This window comes from Euprymna scolopes, chromosome 42 (genome assembly GCF_053919585.1).
Source record: "Euprymna scolopes isolate OS-2025 chromosome 42, ASM5391958v1, whole genome shotgun sequence".
NCBI classification, from domain to species: Eukaryota; Metazoa; Mollusca; class Cephalopoda; order Sepiida; family Sepiolidae; genus Euprymna; species Euprymna scolopes.
The window spans coordinates 22,546,174-22,567,162 of NC_136523.1; the positions used below are offsets into that span (position 1 = coordinate 22,546,174).

The 20,989-nt window shown below is 40.6% G+C and overlaps 1 protein-coding gene across 1 annotated transcript in view; it reads right to left on the reverse strand.

Annotated features, from left to right (window-relative positions):
• The window catches only part of LOC145266952 (small ribosomal subunit protein bS18m-like), a 29,288-nt gene extending 15,846 nt beyond the window's left edge, over nucleotides 1-13,442 (reverse strand). The window contains exons 1-2 of the mRNA XM_080122775.1: nucleotides 13,290-13,442; nucleotides 282-451 (exon numbers count right to left, since the gene is read on the reverse strand). Of these exons, the coding sequence (XP_079978901.1) occupies nucleotides 282-451; nucleotides 13,290-13,395 (276 nt within the window). The 5' untranslated portion in view covers nucleotides 13,396-13,442. The remainder of the gene's footprint in view (nucleotides 1-281; nucleotides 452-13,289) is intronic.
• Nucleotides 13,443-20,989: the final 7,547 nt, after the last annotated feature.

Below are 20,989 nucleotides of genomic sequence, written 5' to 3' on the forward strand. Positions count from 1 at the left end.
TCACTTGAATTAAAAACACGGTGCAGGAAAAATAATCCTCCACTCTATAATAAAGGCCAATGTTTCACTCCTAAACTAATTAACTCATCAATATAAATCATGGCTGTAAGCGGTTCAATGCACAAAAAAGAAAAAAAAAAAAAAAAAAAAAATCGCCCAAAACATCATAAAAATAACACTCAAGATGAAAATTTCTCCTCATGTCACAACTGTCTAAGAAGAATATGTCATCCTGAAATAAACTTTTAAATTGATCACAAAAGATAATTCTTTTTACTTACTACATCATTTTTATGTCCTTTAAGAATTTCTTCAATTTCTGTGGCTTTATGTTCAATATGCTGCAACATGAGTGGATGTTTCGGTTCATTGGAAGTTGGTTTCCGAGGATAGTGGCTAACATGCGGCCGTTTAACGACTGTTACGGAGGCCGATGAAGCATAAAGTGGAGCTGAAGGAAAAAAAAAATATTTTTTAAATTATAACAATTTATAAAAAAAGAAGCATTTTTTTTGTTAATTGGTATAATTAAAAAAAAAAGCATTTTTTAATTATACCAATTTACAAAAAAAAAAAATTAATTTATAATTATAACAATTTAAAAAAAAATACATTTTTAATCATACCAATTTACAAAAAAAAAAAAAAAATTTAATTTCTAATTATAACAATTTACGGGAAAAAAAAAAAAAGAAATACATTTTTAATTATAACAATTTACAAAAAAAAAAAAAAAATACATTTTTGATTATAATAATTTACAAAAAAAAAAAAATAAATATATTTTTAATTATAACAATTTACAAAAATAAACATGCTGGTGCATCTACTGCTAGCCTCTCCCTCTTGGATAAGATCCAAAAAAGAGTTTTCGATCCAATATGTCTCACTTTGTCAATTAGACTCCAACCCTTGTCCAATAATCGCAATATTAGTGTTTTAACAGAATGTGCTCTGATGAACTCATTGCACTTGTGTCCCCTTAACATACATATCCCCAGCAAACCCGCTTAGCAACAAAATCACACCCCTTCACTGTTGAGATCCCTAAATGCCAGAAAGCTTTCTACTCTAATAACTTCTACCCTCGAACAGCTAGAGTTTGGAATTCTCTTCTCTGACTGTACTAATATACAGAACTTCAAATGTAACGTAAACCAACATCTTGTTTATCTTTCTTAGACATGGTCCCAATTAGTAGCCTCTTACGTCCAAGTAGCGATGTGTGCCTTGTTTGGAGTGTAGGTGAGTAAAATAAAGAATAACTATTGTACCTAATATATACCCGTGATTTCAAAAGTTTTTATATATATATATATATATATATGCATAAAAGGCAAAACGAGCGCACGCGTTTTTGTATGCCCAAGAAACGCTTTTTGGAGAGGGTTCTCGGGGGGGGGGGGCATTACTTAGAACTTCTTATATACCATGTAGATCATAATATGTACGAATTGTGAATGCATGTCGCGGCTAAATTTATTTACGGCGACTTTTACAAAATTATTGCTATTTCGGCTTCTCACGTTTTGATTCGGCTTTTTCGTATAAAAGCGAAACTAATATGAAACTAATGAGCGGTTCTCGGCCCACAGGCTGGGAACGTCCAGAAAGCGATGGACGTTTGGTCAATGTCGATTTTCACCATCGAATCAGACAATCGCTTTCATTTGGACACTCCACTATTAAAATGGGAGCTGGATTTCTCCAACACTTTGGGGAAATAAAACCAGACAAAGTTGGGTAAAAAAAATCAAACCCAAAAGAACTATCCTGCACTAAAATTAAGTGCGGAATTAAATTCCGCACGCACCTGCCACGTTTCATTGACTGTGACGTGATGTTTGACCTTCTTAAACACGCACTTTTTAGATGATTTTATTTCACACATTCTCACTTCTCTGCCATCATAGCGAGCGTGAAGTTATCAGCCTATAAAGATCAAGGGTTCGGGTTCGAGCCTAACTACGTACAAAACTTTTTTTTTTCTTTTACACCTCAAAACAGCCAGGCAAAGCTGGGTATCCCCGCTAGTCTACATATATAAAAGGTAAATGCGTCGCGCACATTTTTGTATGTTTAAGAAAAGCTTTTCTCCGGGAGATTCTTGGAGGGGGGGGGGAAAGAGCTACTATCGCTTAGAACTTCTAATATACCCTGTAGATCATACTATGTACAAATTGCGAACGCACGTCATGGCTAAATTTATCTACATTGAGTTTTACACAATTCTTGCTATTTCGGCCCCTCCTGTGTTGATTCGACATTTTAGTATAAAAGCGAAACTGATGAGAAACTAAGGCACATTTCTCGGCCTACGGGCCAGGAGCGCCCAGAAAGCAGTGGACTTTGGTCAATGACGGTTTTCACCGTCATATCAGACACACTCCCCTAATAAAGGGGGAGCTAGTTTTCCCCAACACGTTAGGGAAACAAAACCAGACGAAGTTGGATAAAAAGAAAAACCCGAAAGAACTATCCCGCAGTCAAAATTAACTGCGGAATTAAATTCCGCACGCACCTACCACTTGTGCTGTTATGAACGTTTCATTCACTGTGGCGTGATGTTTGACCTCATAAAACACACACCTGTCACATCACATTTTAATGATTTTATTTCACACATTCTCAGTTCTCTGCCATCGTAGTGTGGCGGGTAAGTCATCAGTCTATTAACCTCAAGGTTCGGGTTTGAGCCTACCTACCTACCAAAACTTTTTTTTTTCTTTTACACCTCCAAACACCTGGGCAACGCCGGGTACCCCCACTAGTCTATACATCTATACATATAAAAGGCAAAACGCACACTAGAGTTTTTCTATGTCCAAGAAAGGCTTTTTTCGCTGGGTTTCCCGGGGCGGGGGGGTTATTATCGCTTAGAAGTGTTTATATACCCCCTAGATAATAATATCTACAATTTGCTGACACGCGTCGCATCTAGATTTATTTACAGCAACTTTTACAAAATTATTGCTATTTCGGCTTCTCACACGTTGATTCGGCTTTTTCGAATAAAAGCGAAACTGGTGTGAAACTAAGGTGCAGGTCTCAGCCTATGGGCCGTGAGCGTCCAGAAAGCGATTGACGTTTGGTCAATGTCGGTTTTCACCGTCATATCAGACAATTGCTTTCATTTGGACACCCCCCCTAATAAAGGAGGAGCTGGTTTTCCCTAACAGGTTGGGGAAACAAAACCAGACAAAGTTGGGTAAAAAAAAAAAAACCAAAAGAACTACTCCGCAGTTAAAATTCAGTGCAGAATTAAATTTGCCGCCGTGCACCTGCCACTTGTGTTTATAAACGTTAAGTGCGTTTCATTACCTGTGGCGTGATGTTCGACCTCATTAAACACGCACCTGTCACATCACTTTTTAATGATTTTATTTCACACATTCTCAGTTCTCTGCCATCATAATGTGGCGGTAAGTCAGCCTATTAACCTCGAGGGTTCAGGTTTGAGCCTACCTACCTACCAAAACTTTTTTTTTCTTTTACACTTCCAAACACCTGAGCAACGCCGGGTACCCCCTCTAGTTTATATATATATATATATATATATATATATATATATATATATATCTGACTTAGCTGCCATTAGAATCAAAATCAAAACAGTTAGTCTTCCAGCATTATTCATTACCATCCAAGTTAATTCCCATATGCATATCAAATTTTCAAAAACAATGTTAAATGTATATTTTTTCTGCATAGAAGATACATTTTTAGTCAATATTTGCCTACCAAGTTCAATTTTTCCATTTTGACTCCTTGACTGCTATTTTTACCAGCTAAAAACCAAATCGAATTTGTTCCAGATTCGAATCCCAGCCCTCTATATATCAAGTTTCAAGTCTGACAGAGTACTTCAGCACTCAAATAGACACTGTCACTTTTATATATTTTGCGTGCTGGTTAAGATACAGTCGACATAATCAACTACTTGATTAATTTATATGATTTTTGAAATATGACATTTTCGTTCTGTGACAGCTATATGTATATTTTTTTCAATTTGTCTTTACATAAGCAGTAATTTGTTGCTACACAGTCATGAGCATCTTTCAGTCTTCTAGTTTGTGAGAAAATAAAAATAAAAAAAGAAGATTGCTTACTTGGTGGCGCCGGCCTCGAGGGCGGAATTCTAATCTGAGTGATTGAGAGGACGAGTCTCTTATAGACTTGGAGGAGTAGGGGGAGGCACAATTCTTCTGTTATAAAAGAATTGCGTCTCTGACTAGTACCAGTTTTGTTAATGACTTACTGGTGAACGGTTGGCACAACTTAGTTACTCGCTGCTCGCCGTACTACAATACTTGTTACTCACCCAGTAGGGGGGGGGGGTCGCATAGGGCATCCTTTGCAACCCCTCGGAGCTTACGCTATCACCGGGTAATCTACTTTACCCTCTAAACAGTTTTTTTTCACATCTTGCAAAGGGTTTGCTGCTTACTCTTTCGTTGGTTAACTACTGTCATGAACGTCACGAAAGAGCAGCTCCTACGCAGAAGGGAGTCATTGACTCAGAAGATTCAGGGACGACTGAAGATGTGTCGTGATGGAGTTAGGCCATCGGCGTACTCATTCTTAAGGACGGAGATTCGACAATTCATTGTCGAGTTAGAGACTTGTATCACACAGCTGGAGTTAGGCTCCTTTGATGAGAGTACACCTGCCGAGATTGAGGGTGCTTGGCTGCCTCAACTGAAGAATTATTATGAAGACTTGGGCGATTTGGATCAAGCATACCGACAGCCAGAGCCCAGCCCTTACTCGGAATCTGCCTTTGAGTTCTCAAGAGCTTCTGCAACTACCGGGAGAGGTTCTTCCTTCATTGTTAAACCCCCACGTATACAGATCACAGGACCTACATTTAGCGGACAGGAAATGGAGTCCGACCGCATGAGTTTCAGAAACTTCTTGACTAGGTTTGAGAACTGCGTGATCGGCATGGCCAATGATGCCGAGAGGTTGAACTTCTTGAAGTGTTCACTCTCAGACAGAGCCTTGAGGCTGGTAAATCACCTGAGTTGCACTGACACCAATTACCAGCAAGCCACGGCTATACTGAAGAGGGAGTATCTGGACCTGGATGAAATCATTGACCAAATATTCCAGGATATTCTGGACTATGTACCGAAGAAAGGTGGAGCCCTTTTTGAGCTGGGGGGACTTCGTTTCCAGGACGGCATCGCTGTTGGAAGAGCTGGGGAATTCCTTTTCGTGTGACTTTTCTGTGGACGATTCTGGCGGAGCCAGACTGATGGCTAAGATTCTATTTAGGAAATTTCCTCTCGAATTGAAAGGGGAGATAATAGCGCTAACAGATAGACGGGTGCCGCCTTTGTCCTCCATATTGAGACTAACTGGAGAAGCAATAAAGAGATTGCAGATTAAGGGCGGTGCCTCCACTGCATTTACATCAACAGTAAGACAGAATACGTCTCAAAAGTTTGGTAGGGGGAACGCTATTACTCCTTCTTTTCATGTGGATGTGAACAATGCAACTTCAACCGGATATTCCCGCACGTTGCCACCCATTCTCTCAGTTACATTCTCTTGTGGACCAAAGACAGTGTCAGTGAATTGCCTACTGGACACGGGTAGCGGGCGGACATATCTGGCGGCAGATGTACTGAGAACTTTGTGCCCAATCGAAACCCTTGGTGTCAATTGTCAGCTGAGATTGTCTACCTTTCTAGGTGAGTGTCAGCGTGGGTTCACAGAGGTAGTCCTGAGAGTTGACTTGGGTTCTGGAAGGACTGTGACATCTCCTGTCTTGGTAGCTGATGGTATGGACTTGTCGGTTCGAGTGGCCAACCTGGAATCTCTATTGCGTGTCTTTCAGGATGCAAAACATGCTTTGGCCGGCCAGTTTGAGACCGGAAGGGATTTAATACCGATCAAGGGAATAATTGGGTTAGACCTGATTGAACACCTGGACTCATTGAAGCTGATCCCGTGTTTGAATGGATGGGCCTTTGCAACCCTGCCTGGACTGGTCCCGTTCGGAGCAGTGGACTCTTTTTTCTTGGAAGATAAGCCCTTCTCTGAGGTTACTCACCTCTCGTTTAATTCGGTGTTGGAACATACCCCCCAGGTCGATGCATCACATTTATGTTTTGTCCTTGAAATACAATCAACATACCTGGATCCCATGGCGGAGTGCTTTCCCGACAGTATGGTGCAAAGAGGACTTGAACAAATGTTTACGTTGCAATCTCTGGGGCTTCCCAGTCAGGAGGACTTTTCTGATTACGATAAAGTGCAGATGAAGCGATTTGAGGAAACTGTAGAGCTTCGGGATGGAAGCTATTATATGGAGCTCCCCTGGCATCACGATAGATTAGCCAGAGTCCCCTCTAATCATGCAACTTCCTTGCATGTTTTAGACCGGGTGGCAGCGAACTTGACTAAAAGAAAAATATATGATGAATATTTGGAGGTGTTTCGTCAGCAACAGGAGGACGGTATAATTGAAGAGATTTTTGTCTCCTCTCAGGAGTTCAACAAATATGTGTGGATACCACATAGACCAGTTTTCAAGTCGGACCCTACGGCAACTACCAGGATCAGACCAGTGTTCAACTGTAGTTTGAAGACAGGAGATGGATTATCGCTGAACGAAGCAGCATATTCTGGCGTTAACAGGGGACATCTTAAAGTTGTTGTTGGCCTTTAGAGCCAACAATTATGTGCTACTAGCAGACATTCGCCGAGCATTCCTAATGATTCGGCTTAAGCTGGAGGCGGATAGGAACCGGTTTTGTTTTTTTCTTAAGCAAGGAGATTGTTTGCGCTGCTTCCGCTATACTACCTTGATATTCGGATTTACCTCAAGCCCATTTGTGTTGGGGTGCATCTTAAAATTGCATGCGGCAAAATACCCTCAGGATGCTTGCCGCAGGATGATGGAGGACCGGTTTTATGTGGATAACGTTGTGGCATCCGTAGCAGACGCAAGTGAGCTTACTACATTGTATTCCCTTGTTAGAGAGCGTTTGCTGGAAGGGGGCTTTGTTATCCAGTCATAAACTCAAACAGTCAGGCGCTCCGCACTAGGATGAAGGAGAATGGTACTCTAAGTATCCATGAAGAGGAGTGGGAAAGAGTACTGGGCTACCGATACTCCCCACACTCGGAGGAGTTGTACGTCGCTCCGGTAAAATGCAATCCTGACGTGACAACTAAGAGAGGTGTTCTTTCCGAGTCAGCTAAGGTCTTCGATCCATTGTCCCTATGTCTCCCGGTTACTATCCGCAGTAGAGTGCTAATCAGGTCCATGTGGAAGAATGGTGCAGGTTGGGATGATCCACTCCAGCTGGCAATCTTGAGCGATTGGAGAGAACTAGCCAGGGACCTTTCAGGATCGAGTGACTTCCGTTTTTTGCGCAAGGCACTTATGGCAGGGCTGCCTGGAGATATGTACCTGTTTTGCGACGCGTCCAAGGAAGCATATGGGTTTGCCATGTATATCGTGCAAAATGGTCGGTCATCCTTATTATTTGCGAAAGCTAAGGTGGCACCTATGAAGGACAAGACTTTGCCTGTGTTGGAACTAATGGCCGTTTTCCTCGCCTTCAAGTGTCTCCCCACAATCCTGGACAATTGTGAAGGATTTGTCCCCGAGAATTTGTGTATAGCCACGGATGCACAGGTGGTCTTGTCCTGGATTTTATCTCAAAACATGGCTAGCAAAAATGTTTTTGCAAAAAATAGACTTAAAGACGTTCTGCAGATGAAAGTGGAGTTGGAGTCTCGCTATGGCTTGAAGACTCTCTTCAGATATGTTGATAGTACACTCAACCCGGCGGATTTGTTAACAAGAGGATTAACATTGAGAAAGTTCCAATCTAAGATGGAATTTTGGTGTTCAGGCCCTTCCTGGCTATGCGAAGGAATATCTCAATGGCCAGGACAAGATATGCCCTGTTTGAGTGAGATATGCCAGCGAATGACCCGCAGTTCAGCGAATTGTTCTTTGATCCATGATCAAGAGTACACTTCCGCCATACCTTTTCAGAGGTTTTCCTCTTTCTCTGGTTTACTGACTGTTACTGCCTTGGTGTTTAAGTTTCTAGCCATCCGATTTAATCAACAATGGGACTACAACTCTAAGGCAGCGATCTACCTTATGAAGACAGTGCAACGGCAAGAATTTCCCATGGAAGTGGAGTATCTAAAGGAGCCGAGTGGTAAACCCATCCCAGTTAGGGTTCGTGCTCTGGATCTTTTTCTGGACCCTGACGGTTTGATTCGATCTCGGGGAAGAATCAACCAATCTTCCCACTTTTTTTTTTTTTTTTTTTTTTTTTTTTTTTATTACATTTTCACCCCAAACAAGGCACATTGCCACTTTGGTGTAGGGGGCTACTATCAGGGGAAACATCTACTGGGGTACTATGTAGGGATTAGGGCAGCGAGATGTTGATTCACGTTGCACTTGAACTTATGCATGTCAGTACAGTTGGGGAAGCAGTGACCCGGAATGGAATTCCAAAGTCTAGCAGTTCTGGGGAAGAAACTACTGGAGTAGAAGGATCTTTTACATCTAGGGATCTCTACAGTGTGGGGGTGGGATTTTGCAGCTTGTCGGGTCTGTCGAGGGTGTTCACGTCGTGGGGGCACAAGTGCTTGCAGTTCTTCAGAGCATTCACCATTATAATACTTGTAGAACAGGCAGAGGGATGCAACGTTTCGACGATGGGACAGAGGCTGAAGTTTTGATGCCAGTTTAGGGCCTATCAGATTTGCGACTCTCTTTTGAACCTTGTCAAGGAGCGAGAGACTAGTAGCCGATGCACCGGCCCAAATATGACAGCAATACTCCATACATGGGCGAATAGTGGCCTTATAGAGGTACAGGATACTTTCGGGTGTTAAAAGTTTTCTAGCACGGTAGAGAGAGCCCACCTTCCTTGCAGCGGCCCTGGCAATGCCCTCGATGTAACTGTTCCAACTCATGTTTCCAGTGAACGTTAGGCCAAGGAGCTTGAGAGACGTACTCTCAGATAAAGAGTCGTTGGCCATTGCTATAGGTGGTAGAGAAGGTTTCTTGTAATTATTGAATGAAACCAGTTTTGTCTTGGTGGCATTGAACGTGACCATCCATTTTTGTCCCCATTCCACTACTGATTGGAGGTCATCCTCTAGTGTTTCTGCCATTACTTTAGATATATGTTCGTTTGTTTTCCTGTCGTGCCTGCTATAGAGTGTGGTGTCATCAGCATATATCCCCATCTCAGAGGCAATCTTGTCGGGGAGGTCATTTATGAATATCAGGAACAGCAGAGGTCCCAGGATAGATCCCTGGGGCACTCCCGCATTTATATCATATTGTTTAGATGTACGACCGTCGAGGACAACCTGGTTTTTTCTCTTATCTAAGAAGGATTTAATTACGTTAAGTATTCTACCAGTGATACCGTAAGATCTAATCTTCCTGAGGAGACCCTCATGCCATACCCTGTCAAAAGCCTTAGATATATCTAGAGCTACCGCTCTTCCCTCTCCCGCTTTGTCCAGTGAATGGTATATGCGTTCAGAGATTACAGTGAGGATGTCTGCCGTGGAACGGGCTTGTCTAAATCCATATTGACGATCGGTCAGAAGTTTAGCATCTGTAAGGTGCTGGACTAGAGCATGGTTAATTAAGGTCTCAAATATTTTGGCAAAAAGTGGGAGGAGGCTAATAGGGCGATAATTTAATGGGTCAGTTCTTTCGCCAGAATTCTTGAATACTGGTACTACAGAAGCAGTTTTCCAACAGCTCGGAAAGCAAGATTCATTAAGGCATTTGTTGTAGAGTTTGGAGAGAACTGGAGCTACTTCGGTTGAGCACTTTTTTAATAGCACAGCTGGGATGAGGTCGGGTCCACATGCTTTGGAAGTGTCAAGGTTTTTTATGATAGCATGCACCTGAGCAGGGGTGATTTTCAGGTCGTCTAGCGTGGCGTCTGTCCGCATAGGAAATTGAGGTAGGGGGTGGTTTAGAGGGTCCAGTGTGGAGTTTGAGGCAAACCGACTGGCAAGCATGTTAGCCTTCTCGGTTGCTGAGCAAAGAACCTCGTGATTGTTGGTTAGTGGGGGAATTGTTGATTGCCCATTATTTACTACACTGTTGTAGATTTTCCAGAAGTCACGAGTTCCTAGTTTTTGTGCTTCGATGCGTTTTTTCGTGGTTTCCGTAAATTCCCTCTTAGCTGTCGCTATTTCTTTCTTAACGTTACTTCTAGCTTCTAAACCAAAGATAAGTAAAATCTTTAATAACTTTGGTTATGAAGTTAAAAACCCCATTCTGATAGGGAAACATCATCCTGTTACCAGACTCATCATTTTAGATTGTCATGAAAAGTGTTGCCACCTTGGAACTGGGTCAACTCTAGCGGAGTTGAGGCGAAGCGGTTATTGGGTCACGCAGGGTCGACAAGCTGTGAATAAGGTACTGGCTGTTTGTGCCAGATGTAAACGTTATAATTCAACGCCAGTGACGCCGAATGCTGCTGCTGCCCTGCCGTCGCACCGTACCGATTTCAGAGTCCCCTATCAACACACTGGGATTGATTTTACTGGCCATCTTTGGGTGAGTGACGGGAAACGAGATACGAAAATGTACTTGCTCCTGTTCACTTGCTTGAATATCAGAGCAATACACATTGAAGTAGTTCCCGACATGAGCATACCCTCTTTCTTCCAGGCCCTGGTTCGATTTACTAACCGATATGGCGTTCCCGAAACCCTTTATAGTGACAACGCGAAAACGTTTATAGGAAGTGGAAAGATTTTCGACTGTCTCTCTCTTTTTACGGACTATCAAAGGAAATACAGTCCTTGTAAGTTAAAACTTAAAACCATTCCCTTGTTCTCTCCTTGGTATGGAGGAACATGGGAGCGATGTATCAAGACCATGAAGAACTGCCTATTTAAGATTCTTGGCAGGGGTAGATTGGATTACTTTATCCTTCTGACAGTGTTATCTGATATTCAGAGGTCTGTTAATAACCGGCCTCTTACTTACCAGGTGTCAGCCGACAAAAATGCTACTCCAATTACCCCCAATATGTTCCTTAAGCCCAATCAGAACTCCGGGCTATTGATATGACTGGATAGAGAGGATAGAACAACCTTGTTGCCTCCCAGCAGGGAGAGGCTAATTCAAACCTTGGAACTTAGGGACCAATGTCTGACAGATTTCCACAAACTATGGTATGAGGAGTACCTGCTAGAGCTGGGAAGGAAGATTCCTGGTCGATCCCGACTCAGTACAAGAACCCGCCTCCAGAAGGATGATGTTGTGCTGATTAAGAGTCCTTTGAAACCCAGACCGTTTTGGGTCTTAGGAACTATTACTGAACTGATTCCAGGCCATGATGGTCTCGTTAGAGCAGCACGTGTTCAAAAAGGGGAGGGCTTGGAGGAAGTACATTCCCTGAAACATCTGTAACCCTTAGAGCTTTCTAGGACTCCTGAAGGACCCCCTGTTGCGGAGGAAGGGGAGACGTTGGGTTCACCCCCTAGTGTTGAGGAGCAGGTCTGGTTGTGTCCCCTGTGCAGCTCTCCGCAGCAGAATCAGAATATGATCGGGTGTGACTCGTGCGACGATTGGTACCATTTCCGATGTGTCAGTATCGACTCAGAACCTCCCAACAGGCAAAAGTGGTATTGCCCAGAATGCGCGCCCCTGAAAAAACGACGGGGTAGACCTAGCCTGCTGCCTGCTTGATTGATATCTGGACTGATCGACTACTGCTATATTGTACTAAGTTGTTTTTTGATTGAGTATTTTGGTGGTCTGTCATTTTGATGTAACTTTTTTCTTTTTCTTTTCTCTCTTCTACCTTTTGTTTTTTTTTCTCGTTTTTGTCGGGAGTGTGTGAGAAAATAAAAATAAAAATAAAAAAAGAAGATTGCTTACTTGGTAGCGCCGGCCTCGAGGGCGGAATTCTAATCTGAGTGGTTGAGAGGATGAGTCTCTTATAGACTTGGAGGAGTAGGGGGAGGCACAATTCTTCTGTTATAAAAGAATTGTGTCTCTGACTAGTACCAGTTCTGTTAATGACTTACTGGTGAACGGTTGGCACAACTTAGTTACTCGCTGCTCGCCGTACTACAATACTTGTTACTCGACCCAGTAGGGGGGGGGGGTCGCATAGGGCATCCTTTGCAACCCCTCGGAGCTTATCACCGGGTAATCTACTTTGCCCTCTAAACAGTTTTTTTTTCACAAGTTTTCAGTAACTAGAGACTTATTCAGGCAACAAAGCGTTGTTGCCTGAAGAGGTCTAATCCCGCTTTTGAAAATAAGCGTTGTTGCCTGAAGTGGTCTCTAGTTACTGAAAACTAGAAGACCAAAACATGCTCATGACTGTGTAGCAACAAATTACTACTTATGTAAAAACAAATTGAAAATGTAACTTGCTCTACTTCCATATTGAGCACGCTCGTCATATTTCACTGGTTACCTTACCTTTGAAAAATAGCGACCCCATATATATATATATATATATATATATATATATATATATATATATATAAATATTTGGTGAATATGCACGTGCACGGGTTGTCCAACCTGTTTATTCCGAAAACCGTTCTTAACATAAGGTTAGGAGTGTTTATTCGGTAAATTTATACAAACACCGTGACAGCGAATTAACCCTAACCCCTAACCCTAACGCTGTCACGGTGTTTGTATAATAATACCGTTTATTCTAAAGGAATTTTCTCTCCATGTTAAGAACGGCTTTCGGAATAAACAGATTGGCAACCAGTGTACATTGACCAAAGAGTTTTTGTTTTTTTAATTAGACACCCACAAAAAAAAAAAAAAATCACGAAACTTTAGTTCAACATCTTTCAGTGTTTTCCGTAAACCGTCCGGACGATTCCGAGTACAGCAAGGTGCTTATACTGCATAAGTGCTTGATTTGTTCTATTTTCGTGTGCAATCATTAAACTCGGTTTAGAAACTATCAAAATTAAACATAAAAAATTGTTTATAATCGTTTTGTACAAAGTAAACAGTCCACTGATGGCGGCCCACGGCCACGAATTTGGAATGGGGACGTATGAGCTAGAAAATTTAATATCGTCAATAAATTCTTTGGAAATAATGCCCAAACCTCAGTAAACACGTGATGGTTCGGAAGTAGGTGATCATATTGTTTACACACTTTTGTTTGAAGGTGAAACTAACTTAAAACAAAAAAAAAAACGTAGTTATATATCTACAATTATTCAAGGGAAAACAATTTCCCCATAAACTAAAACGAACCAAATTAAATTCAACTTACTTTTAGCAGCCAAGAGTCCCTGGGGCTGATTATTTGGGCGACCAGGAAGAATTATTCGCCGAAAATGCGAAAATATTTTAGAAGGTGACTTCACGAGTTTCGCCATGTTTGTACGGTATTAATTTCCGGTATTATATTTTTCTTTTTCTTTTTTTTTTTATTTAATATTATTTTTAAACAAGAAATAATTTTCGCAATATTTTAGTTAAATATTACAACGTATTACGCGAAAATATGTAAATATTTTAGATGTAAAAAATTTATTTATTTTTATAAAATATTTCTAGATATTTTTGCAGCGGTATACTTCCGGTATTGCTTTTTTCAAACAAGAAATAATTGTTGCAATATTTTGTTATTAAATATTAATTAAATAATGCGCAAAAATATTAAATATCTTTTAATGTAAAAATTTACTTAAGTTGATAAAATATATTTTTGAGACTTCGCATTTTTATCATGACCGGCAAATGTCCATAATGTTGAACGTTATAGAGACAAAAGGCGTTGCTCATTTGATAGAGACGTTAAAATTATATTCCCGATTCGATTCGATCCTGGAAACAAGAATTAGAATTTTTCTGTACAAGTCCAGAATTTTATCTATCCAACACAAAAATACGGAAAAATGGGTAACGAGAGAGCCTAACTTTCAAACTGGCACTAGGATCTCTAAATTGAGATATGGAAGCACAAAATGGACACAATTTTCATATATATATATATATATATATATATATATATATATATATATATATATATATATATATATATATATATAGTAGAAATGGTAATTAATAAAAACCTGAAGAAAGTGCTCAATACTGTTGTAGAGCAAATATGCGTTTTATTTTTTATTACCGTTTTTTTCTGTTCAGTTACATTTTTGTTTCAGCTACACGACCGTTTTTTGGCCGTTATGTAGCCTCCTCAGACTTTACAGAAAAATGTAAGTGAACAGAAAAAAACGGTAATAAAAAATAAAACGTATATATATATATATATATATATATATATATATATATATATATATATATATATATATATATAATTATTTTTTTTACTTTAATAATTAAATACCTACAGACACTAGAGTTTCACCCTTTCGGGAATCTTCAGTGCAGGGTGTCACGATCAACACCAGTTGAACGATTCGAACCCCGCAACACGAGACATCTCTGGCTCGATTAGCGAAGACCGTATAAATTCGGCTACTATTAACCGTGTGAAATAACATTGAATTCAAACATTTTTAATTTTAAATGTTCATTTACGTCAGTCAGACAAGTGATCTAATCGTTATACGATGATCTATGCATAATATATATATATATATATATATATATATATATATATATATATATATATATATATATATATATATATTATGCATAGATCATCGTATAACTCAAGTCAAGATATCTACGCTAATTAAAATAACTCAATTTAAGATATCTACACTGATTAAAAAAGAAATACTTGATCAATTTACGTAATTTTTAGAATATGACAACTTCCTTCCCTGCTGAGTACATACATCAAAAACATTTTTCTCTATTTTTTTTCTTTTTTAAATAAGTGTAATTTTTAATAAGCACCGAAAATTTTAATTTTATTAAAATAAAGTAATACTGTAATTATCTATATATTTATAAAATGAAAATGTGTGTGTGTGTGAGGATACTTCTCAACCTATATACTCAACGAATTTTTGATCTGCAGACTTGAAATTTGGTATATAGGGTATTTAGACATGTGGAAAACCTTTTAATCCATTTTCATCCAGAAAAAAAGCGCTGCTAAAGGGTCAGAATTGAAAAATTGGTGCGTGGAGGGGGGGGGGTCATCAGATATGTTTGCTAACTGTTTCGTAAATGCGCCTGCATGAATCGTTTTAATGACAGATTACTCAATCTTGGGAAAACAAAAGTTTGTAGTTTCCACCTTAACAACCACATAGCCAACAGGAAGCTGAAGATCCAATGGAAAGGTAAGGAGCGGGTTAGGGTTAGGGTTAGGGTTAGAGCTAGTAAATGAACCATATCCAGTCTACCTTGGCATCACACTGGACCGAACTCTCTCCTTCAAGACACACATAGACAAGCTCCGAAAGAAGATCGCACCTCGAATTAACTTAGTCAACATACTGGCTAACTCGAGTTGGGAGCAGACCCACACACGCTAAGGACAACATCATTAGCCCTATGTTACTCCACGGCTGAATATGGCGCTGCAGTATGGTCTCGCTCAGCCCATACTCACCGCATTGATGCAGATCTCCACAAACCTTGCCAGATCATAACTGGACACTTAAAAAGCACACCTCTACCAGCCCTATACCAATTAAGTGGCATACCACCACCTAAAGTCCGCCGGGATATAATTGCGAGAGTTGAGTGTACTAAACAACTCGAAGACCCCAGACATCCTCTCTATGGCTACTCGGAGGTGGCTAGACGACTTGTGTCCCGGCGAAGCTTTGCCACAGTGGAGGAGCTACCGGACACTCCTACATCCTCTTACAGGCTGCAGATGTGGAGAGAGGTAGACCCTCAGTCTACAAATATAGCACTGCCAGATCCCAGTGAAACCTTACCACCTGGCACACACCTGTCCCGTTCGGAGTGCGTCACTCTGAATAGGGCAAGGGCAAAAGTTGCAAAAACTGGCGACAACCTCCTCATGTGGGGTTACTCTACAACTGCTGAATGCCCCTGTGGTGCCCAAGTTCAGACCATCGAGCACATTTTAACATCTTGCCCATTGGGGCCCAACTGCACGGACGAAGACCTCAGTGTTGGTAATGAAACCGCACGCCACTGGTTGAAGAGATGGAGCGACAAGATATGATGATGACAGATTACTTATGTTAAAAATAAGTAGGTTTTAAAACACTTTTTAAAGATCGTGTTAAGCTGGCCTAATGGTTATCATGCTTGGCTCACTGTCTTTAGGTTTTGGTTTCAATCTCAGCTCAAGTATTATTTTTTACTTACAAAAAATGAACTGTTTAGAAAAAAACAAAACTCACATGATCATGTCTCGATTTCTATTTTTAATTTTTTTAAGGAATTTAACATTTTATTTGATACCAGGCAATGCCAGGTACATCTTCTAGTCATCTATGTACCTATAAAAGTGAGAAGGTGTGCGTGTGTGTGTGTGTGTGTGTGTGTGTGTGAGAGAGAGAGAGAGAGAGACAGAGAGAGAGGGCACTTCTTAACTATATACTCAACGGATTTTTTGATCTAGTAGACTTGAACTTTGGTATATGCGGCCGGAACAAATCTTTGGCAAAGATAGTTTCATAGCAATCACCGTTTAAACACCCACGTATATCAGAATACACTAGCACATAGTGTTGCAATTTGACTATCTGCACACATGGAATAAAGGAACTACATTGTGTTCCACGCATAGTGATACACCAAGCAGGCTGGAATGTTTGAGAACACCTCTATATAAGGATTTGCCCACAAAAATCAAATTTAGTTTAGTTTTGTTCCAGTTTCTTTTCTTGTCTTCCCCAAGACTGGATCTAAAAATAACTTCGCCCTTGGAAGGCGTTAAAATTCCCCGTCTTGAATGTGCATGGCAAGCACATGAACCTTTAATTCTCACCATGGAAAATTACCACATTGAACGAGAATTTAAATCTTTTTTTTAACAATACTTTTTGAACTACTGTTTTCTTATGCGATGAACACACACACACACACACACGCATTTCACTTACATGGTTTAATGACTGTTTTCCCTCTCTGAAAAAAATAACCACATTCAAACCAAATGTGTCAATTGGTTCATGGTTCATGCAAAATCAGTAATCTCAAATTTCATGCCATTTTCACGAGATCCTCATTTAGCTAAGTTTGCATAATGAACACTCGTTACAAGAAAACACTAACGTTCGAACGATTTGAATTAATATTTTTAGAGTTTTTAAGCTTTCGGGGCACACCCTAGGAAAATAAATAATTCAACACAAGCCACTGAAATAACAAACACAACAACTTCATAAAACGTAACAAAAAAAAGGGTTTATTCTGGCAATCTACTGGTGAATGTCCGCAGGGAGATATTGTTCCTGTTAGGACGATACAAAAGTATTATGCAAGGGGAGTAATACTCTACTTCTTTGGGCAAAGTTGCCTCCCCTTATCTGTAGTCCTGAACTTTAAATTCTTGCAACTTCTCGTGAAATCAACAACCGGAAGTACAGAGTGGAGGGAAAAAGAGAGTGACTTTCAAAATGGAAAACTGAGCATCTTTTCCCCTTCATTCCTGTTATCATACTTGGACTTCTAACCTTTTGTGTATTATGTTTGAATTGTCGTTACATGTGATTATGTCTCCATAATAAACGTATATCGAATGCTGGACACCCTGTGGTAAGATATTTTATGTTATATTGATCCTAACACATCCCACTATATAACAGCTCCCGATTAAACCTAGCCTCTGGCCATCTCGGGCTGTCACGGTAGTTATTCCCCATGGGAATCGTTGACATCGGATTAGGAGCAGAGAGAGAGAGGAAGGGTCTGATCTGATTGGCGTCTCTCTCTTGATAAGAAAGAGTTTTTTTTCCTTCAAACCGGAAGCTGTCAAAGTTCTCTAGGAGAGAAAAAGGATTAATACACAGCACCTCTGATTTTTTTTATTTTTTATTTTTCTTCCTTTGAAGATTGTAACGCTGGGTATGAGGCAGCCAAACCAGCTGCTAACATTGCCCTGCTTTTTATTGAAACCAACCGAGAGCTCTTTTTAGTATCCTCGTTCCCTTAAATGCAATTGTTTGGATTTCTAGATTCCACAGGCGTGCAGTTCTAAGAAAGAAGCTTTGTTCATGGAATCCACGTTTTGATTTAGGCACAGATATAGAATGGGGGAAATTTTTCACAGTGGATTCAGCTAGACGGGTGTTTTTTGTGAAAGATTGGCGAGGGGGGACCAGAGATTGGAGTTCAGACGAGCACCTGCCATGGAAATAACGATAAAATAAGAATAGGCTCGCAACGTCTCTTCTGTAGGAGAGAGGTTGCAGGGTAGAGAAAAGGGCATCCCCCACTAAGCCACGAAGTCTATTTTGTACTCTGTCAAGGCAGGATAGGCTGTTTTTAGCAGCTCCTGCCCAGATATGGCAACAGTATTCCATCCTTGGACGTACTTGGCTTTTATATAGATAGAGAATTGCATCAGTAGTGAGATATCTTCTGGAGCGGTAGAAGGATCCCAATACTTAACATAATTAAATCCTTCTTAGATAAGAGAAAAATCCAAGTAGTCCTTGACGGTCGCACATCTAAACAATATGATATAAATGCGGGAGTGCCTCAGGGTTCTATCCTTGGACCTCTATTGTTCCTGATATTCATAAATGACCTCCCCGACAACATTGCCTCTGAGATGGGTATATATGCTGATGACACTACACTCTATGGCAGACACGACAGGAAGACGAATGAACACATTTCTAAAGAAATGGCAGAAACACTAGAGGAAGACCTCCAATCTGTAGTGGAATGGGGACAAAAGTGGTTGGTCGCGTTCAATGCTGCCAAGACTAAACTAGTTTCATTCAATAATTACAAGAAACCCTCTCTACCACCCATAGCAATGGCCAACGACTCTTTATCTGAGAGTCCATCTTTCAAACTCCTTGGCCTAACGTTCACAGGAAACATGAGTTGGAACAATTACATTGAAGGCATTGCCAGGGCCGCTGCAAGAAAGGTAGGCTCTCTCTACCGTGCTAGAAAACTACTAACACCCGAAAGTATCCTGTACCTCTATAAGGCCACCATTCGCCCATGTATGGAGTATTGCTGCCACATCTGGGCTGGTGCATCTGCTACTAGTCTCTCGCTCCTTGACAAGGTTCAAAAGAGAGTCGCAAACCTGATAGGCCCTGAACTGGCATCTAAGCTTCAGCCTCTGTCCCATCGACGAAATGCTGCATCCCTCTGCCTTTTCTACAAGTATTTTAGTGGTGAATGCTCTGACTAACTGCAATCACTTGTGCCCCCACGACGCGAGCACCCTCGACAAACCCGACAGGCTACTAGATCCCACCCCCACACTGTAGAGATCCCTAGATGTAAAAGATCTTTTTACTCCAATAGTTTCTTCCCCAGAACCGCAAGACTCTGGAATTCCATTCCAGGTCCCTGCTTCCCCAACAGTACTGACGTGCAGAAGTTCAAGTGTAACATGAACCGACACCTTGCTGCCCAAATCCCTACATAGTACCCCAGTAGTTGTTGCCCCTGATAGTAGCCCCCTACACCAAAGTGGCAATTTGCCTTGTTTGGGGTGAAAATGTAATAAAAAAAAAAAAAAAAAAATCTTTCCAGCGACATTGGAAACAGACTTGATGTACGTGTTCCATTTCAGATCAAGAGTAAAGGTCAAACCCAGAAGCTTGACAAAACACGGGGCCTCACCCAGACGAGAGCCATCCATCACAATTGATGCCAGATGGGGATCAGAGCGTTGATGATGTAAGGATAGGAGTTTGATTTTGGATGCATTAAAGGTAATCAGCCACATCTTCCCCCACTGAACCATGCGTTCGAGATCAGAGGAGAGAGAATCAGAGAGAACTTTGTCATTTACAGCCTTTGATGTGTTCCCGTAGATGGTCGTGTCATCAGCATAGATGTCAACGAATGATTTAAGTATGTGTTTAGGGAAGTCATTGATGTAGATCAGGAAGAGAGTTGGGCCCAGGATTGACCCCTGAGGGACTCCAGCATTTATATTGCAGGCCTCCGATTTTTGTCCATCTACCACTACTCTTATGAGCCTATCGGAGAGAAATGATTTAATGATTGAGAAAACATTTCCAGTTATACCGTAAATGCTGCTATTTCATATCAATACAGAGATCTCGAGTTCTTTGTCAAGTGTCGTTATTTTCCGGAGTTACTCATATTTTTATTTTATGTATGCGCGGATGTGATTTGGTGAAAACCTTCTGTTAAATTTACCTTTAACGGTCCCACGGATACTTTACTACTTTCGACTTTTAGAGAGACCGGCACCTGCAACCTCGGCCTTAAAAATTGATAGATCCTGATTATGAATTGGTGGATACCGACTCACACCCTTACTGAATAGTAACTCTAGCACAGACTCCTATAAATGGTGACAGCGCTCTGAGTCCTATGAAGGTATCCAGACATGTGGAAAACTTTTAAATCGGTTTTCATCTAGAAAAAAGCACTGCTAAGGGGTCAAAATTGAAAAATTGGTACGTGGGGGGGGGGCGTCGAATTTTTATCTGTTTGTCAACTGTTTCACGACTGCGCATGCACGAATTGATCATATGACAGCAATAAGTAGGTTTGGAAAATATATTTTGCATCCGTGTCAAGCTGGTCTAATGGTTATCGTACTTGACTCACTGTTTTAGGTTTTGGTTTTGATCTCGGCTCTAGTATTTTTTTTTTTTTTACGTACAAGAAGTGAACTGTTTAGAGAAAAAAAACAATAATCGCATGCATATTGCATGTGACGGTGTGAGGCGTGTGACGTCTCAGTTTCTGTATTAATTAAAGTACAATATTTATGCGTATTCTACGACCGGGTAACGCCGGGCAGCATGCTAGTATAGTAATAAAATAAAAATAAAAAAGTCAGTAAAATAAAATAAAAAGAAAGAGAGAAGAAAGAAATTCGTCCATTAAAAAAAAAAA